The sequence below is a fragment of the Limulus polyphemus genome, unplaced genomic scaffold (genome assembly GCF_000517525.1).
Source record: "Limulus polyphemus unplaced genomic scaffold, Limulus_polyphemus-2.1.2 Scaffold354, whole genome shotgun sequence".
NCBI lineage: Eukaryota > Metazoa > Arthropoda > Merostomata > Xiphosura > Limulidae > Limulus > Limulus polyphemus.
The window spans coordinates 6,597-10,744 of NW_013665964.1; the positions used below are offsets into that span (position 1 = coordinate 6,597).

The following is a 4,148-nucleotide window of genomic DNA, read 5'->3' on the forward strand; positions in this document are numbered from 1 at the left end:
AGATACGGGATAGTTCTAGAAACGTGGCGTCACTGTAGTCATGTGATCTCGATGACGCAACAATATAGTAAAAGTGTGGCGATACAGTGATAAGATACGAGTATCGTATCGTTAAGCTGTGTACGATTGTATCGATACATCGTCCGATACGACATTTGGCAAGCTTTCAGTAAATATTGTAAGTCTTTTGTACAGAAGAAAATTAGAATTTCTAATAAAGTATTTTTGCTAAAAATTAATGATTCAGTAAAGGAAGACGAGTATTGAGTACTTCGCGTTGTCTTAATTTCTTGTATCAAAAACATTACATACAAAGTGACATAAATTAACAATAACAAAATAGGTAGACAGATATTAACTTCTTTTATTTTAATTCTCTTGCCAGCTGCCATTTAGTTGATCAAACCCGAGAATTTAAAAAAGCACTGTAAAGTGTGAACTACCTAAATAAGACAATGTTAGTAACATAGATAATAAATGACAGACAATACTATCAAACTTTCTAACAAACCATTGTTAAAACTTCTGTATCTAGATACGTATCGTATCGACTACTGTGATGACATACATATCCCTGATATATACGTATATGAGTGTGTATACACCTTATGCACTCACGTAAACACTGCAACAATTTGCGGCCATATTGGACGTAAACATTATTCATGAAAACATGGCCTTCTCTACACAATCACCTAATTCTCTGTTCATTTTTCACGAATTTAATAGCAAACTAGACAATATATGCAAGCCAAGATAGGAAGAAAAGTGCAGACAGATCCTTATTCCATCCCGCCAGCAATGACAACTACGCTAGATGCCAATAAATTAGTCAACATCGCAAACGGAGGATCCGAGTTAGGCCTACAAACCAACGTTAAATTCTCATAGGCTGAGAATATAGATATCGTAAATTATTTAGTCCTGACAACATCTTTTTATACCGGAAAGCAGTTCAAGGCCTATAAAAGCTTTGATGCTTAAAAATATTTTGTGGCCGGCTGCACAATGTCAGACTGTGGAAAGTGTACGAGATGTCCAACTACATAGCTTACTCGAGGGTAAGTCAAAGTTGTTTTTTAGTGACTAGGCCTATTGTTTGTGTTTTATCAATGGTAAATTTACAATATAGATATACTACATCGTATTGTATTGCATTTTAAGCCCTCCTGTCTTGTAAGACAACTTTCTTCAGTACACTTTACCATATATTTTGCACAAATAAGCCCTGATTTTAGACCACCTGTCTTGACAAGCCACATTTCTGATAAAACTATTATCGCCCACTGCTTGCATGGGCTTCAACCATAGTATATATACGAATACTACTAACCAGATATAAAGTGGGAACTGAATAGTCTTTGGTACGACGATGGTTTTCAAGCCTTGTCAGTGCGGTTCGGTTCTGCACGTTTTACTGCCGCACAGCTATTGTGATTACTAGATTGTCTCTCTGCCACGTCCAAAATGGCGGTGTTTACTTGTCGGTAATATATGTGTGACGGTCACGCGCATAGGGTCTATATATATAAGCGGTTACTTTCAAACTTAAAGTAATTAATCTTCCAACTTTACAACTTGTAGCTATGATGTATCCAGAATTTCAACACCGACCCCCTCCCCCTTCTTATCAAGCTTCCATGCAAGAATATCGCTTAAGGCTGCTTCTACTAGACCGTCAACATGGGGCAGCACCATCGTCATCTACAGTTTCACCACCCCCAACATATCGCTCACACCCAAGCACTTTGCAAAGGTTAGTCTTTTTGTGTTGTTGTTGTTATTAAACACTTTGTATTCCTGATAGTAACTTTGATTTCGTGCTCTTGTTAGAAAAAATGTAACATTAGAAATAGTAAATATTTTGTTATAGAAATATAACATTCGAAACTCTAAATATATTTTCATTTACTAATTCAGAGATCAAGTTACAATTTTGTCTTTTAGGATTAGAAACATTTATTACTCTTGTTTAAAGAAAACGCGAAAACTTTGCTACAATTCCAGTAACGTATACTATCGTTGGTCTGAATGTACTTTGAACTGGACACAGTATGTCCCTGACGAAGAAAGGTCCACCTTTCGAAAGCGCTCGGGTTATGGGTTTATCATTTTGTATCAAGACAGTATATTACTAATATTATGAATGTATTTCTGAGGTGACGCTATGCCCTGGCATACGAGAATCGTGCCCCGATTATATTTGACAGTACCCCGAATCCCCTATTGGTGTCTTGAAAGTTCAGAATGGAGCACCATGATTGATATTATACTGAAGCCCCAAAAATGGGCTCGAGACTCGAATCTTTTAAGCAAATAGCGACGCCTATGATTTATTTTAAACTGGACATAGTATGTTACTAATATTAAGATATTATGATGGTTAAGATTAGAAGGTCATTTCAGTTTTTTTTTCGCAGAAACTTATATGCTATGATATAAAGGGGTGCTATTCCCAGCATTAAGCCCGTTGACTTCTTTTGTTCGTAAATATAATATTTAACAAGTGACATAGATTTAATTAAAAAACAAACAAACGATAAATAAGCCATGTGTATAAAACAACTTCATCTAAGCTGAAGTGTAGCTTACTAAATATTTTTTAATAATTGTTAAATAAATAAATATATATATATATAGTTATAAGTAAGGAGGATTAGTATTGGCAAACAAATTACCCATCTAATAAGCCGTGACAATGAGCTTGTTCTGTCAGAATGTATAGGAATACAGCGGTTACCTACCAGGTGTTGAAGTAGGTAAATATATATCATAAGAAGCTAACATTGATATTTTATTGATATGAACATTAAAAAATAAAAACACATGACTTATTTTTCACTTTTTTAGACAACCCCTGAACTTGGTAGAACGAGAGAATAGTCGACCTCCAAGTTACCGGTCGCGAACTAGTACAGGTGGGCCGTTGCGAGCAAGTTCGGATACTCTGGAGTCTCGACAAAATGGTAGCGGTGCCATACAAGCAAACACTAGTCACAGCCGCAACCTGTCGTTAAGTTTAAGTTTCTTATCACACGAATCTCTCTTTGTGGACTCCAGTCACTCTCCTCGCCCAACAGATTTATCCGTGTCCACTCAGGTCGCGCAAACTGTTACAACCCCTAGTGGTCAGAGCAGGAACAGTGCAAACTGCAATAGTCTAGTGACACAAATGGGATCTCAGATAAGCATAAACCAAACGGGGTGTGACAGCACTGAACAAAATATTCGGAAAACTATGGATGTTAACAGGGTTACCATAGTTCAAACTACTGACTCTTCTCAAGTAGTCACTCAAGATGCTGTGATTGTTTCTGTAAATGGATCGCCTGTTGCGCCATCTAGTGTTAATCAAGGAGACGTACAGATCTTAGCACACGTATGACACCGCATGGTAAAAGTTTCAATAAACGACCTCAGGTTACAAACTTGTTTTTATTTCAATATTTTTGTATTTATCTTGGTCAGTTATAACACAATAAAAATATTTAAAAAATATAACTTGGTATTTATGTGCCTGATGAATTCCATGAATTAATACACAAGATGCTACAAATATTTTATTTCTACAATTGTGTTAGTTTTGACAACAACATTACAATAATTTTCTTCAATTAATCAGGCTTGATAGTATATAATTTCAGAAGATATATTATAACCTTCAGAAATTCTTTTCTACAATAAGGGTTCAACAACAACAAAAGCAATTTATTCAACTATAAGAACAATTAGAAATAAATTTAACACTTACCAAACACAGTTAATAAACACGTGCCTGGCCAGGACTTGACACTAATGTTAATGAGATTAGTATTGAGATGAGCAAACTTAAAATGACGCTTTTAGTAGCTGGTAAGCCTTCCTTTATTGTTTTTGACTTTTCTTCATCTATTCCCCATATTGCTGATGACATTTTGGATGACTTGTTGGGGCAGCACAGTCTACTCCTGGATGAAGGTAACTCTCAGCTCCTGTACAGTCGTAGGAGCAGGTTATCTGTCTCTAACTGCTCTCTGTAGCAGGTCTGAAACGATCTAAAATAAACACGCTGCTACAATCAGGGTTCAGCAACAACAAAAGCAATTTATTCAACTATAAGAACACTTAGAAATAAATTCAACACTTACCAAAACACAGTTAATAAACAC

General features: G+C 35.8%; 1 protein-coding gene across 2 annotated transcripts in view; it reads left to right on the top strand.

Moving 5' to 3' along the window:
• Window positions 1-3,455, top strand: part of LOC111085370 — a 6,095-nt gene extending 2,640 nt beyond the window's left edge. The window contains exons 1-3 of one of the 2 annotated variants that reach the window (XM_022383636.1): window positions 750-1,061; window positions 1,585-1,756; window positions 2,851-3,455. In XM_022383636.1, coding sequence (XP_022239344.1) covers window positions 977-1,061; window positions 1,585-1,756; window positions 2,851-3,385 — 792 coding nt within the window. In that variant the 5' untranslated portion in view covers window positions 750-976 and the 3' untranslated portion in view covers window positions 3,386-3,455. Of the gene's footprint in view, window positions 1-749; window positions 1,062-1,584; window positions 1,757-2,850 lie in introns of those variants that run through there. The other variant, XM_022383635.1, reaches the window with a different exon arrangement.
• The last annotated feature ends 693 nt before the right edge of the window (window positions 3,456-4,148 follow it).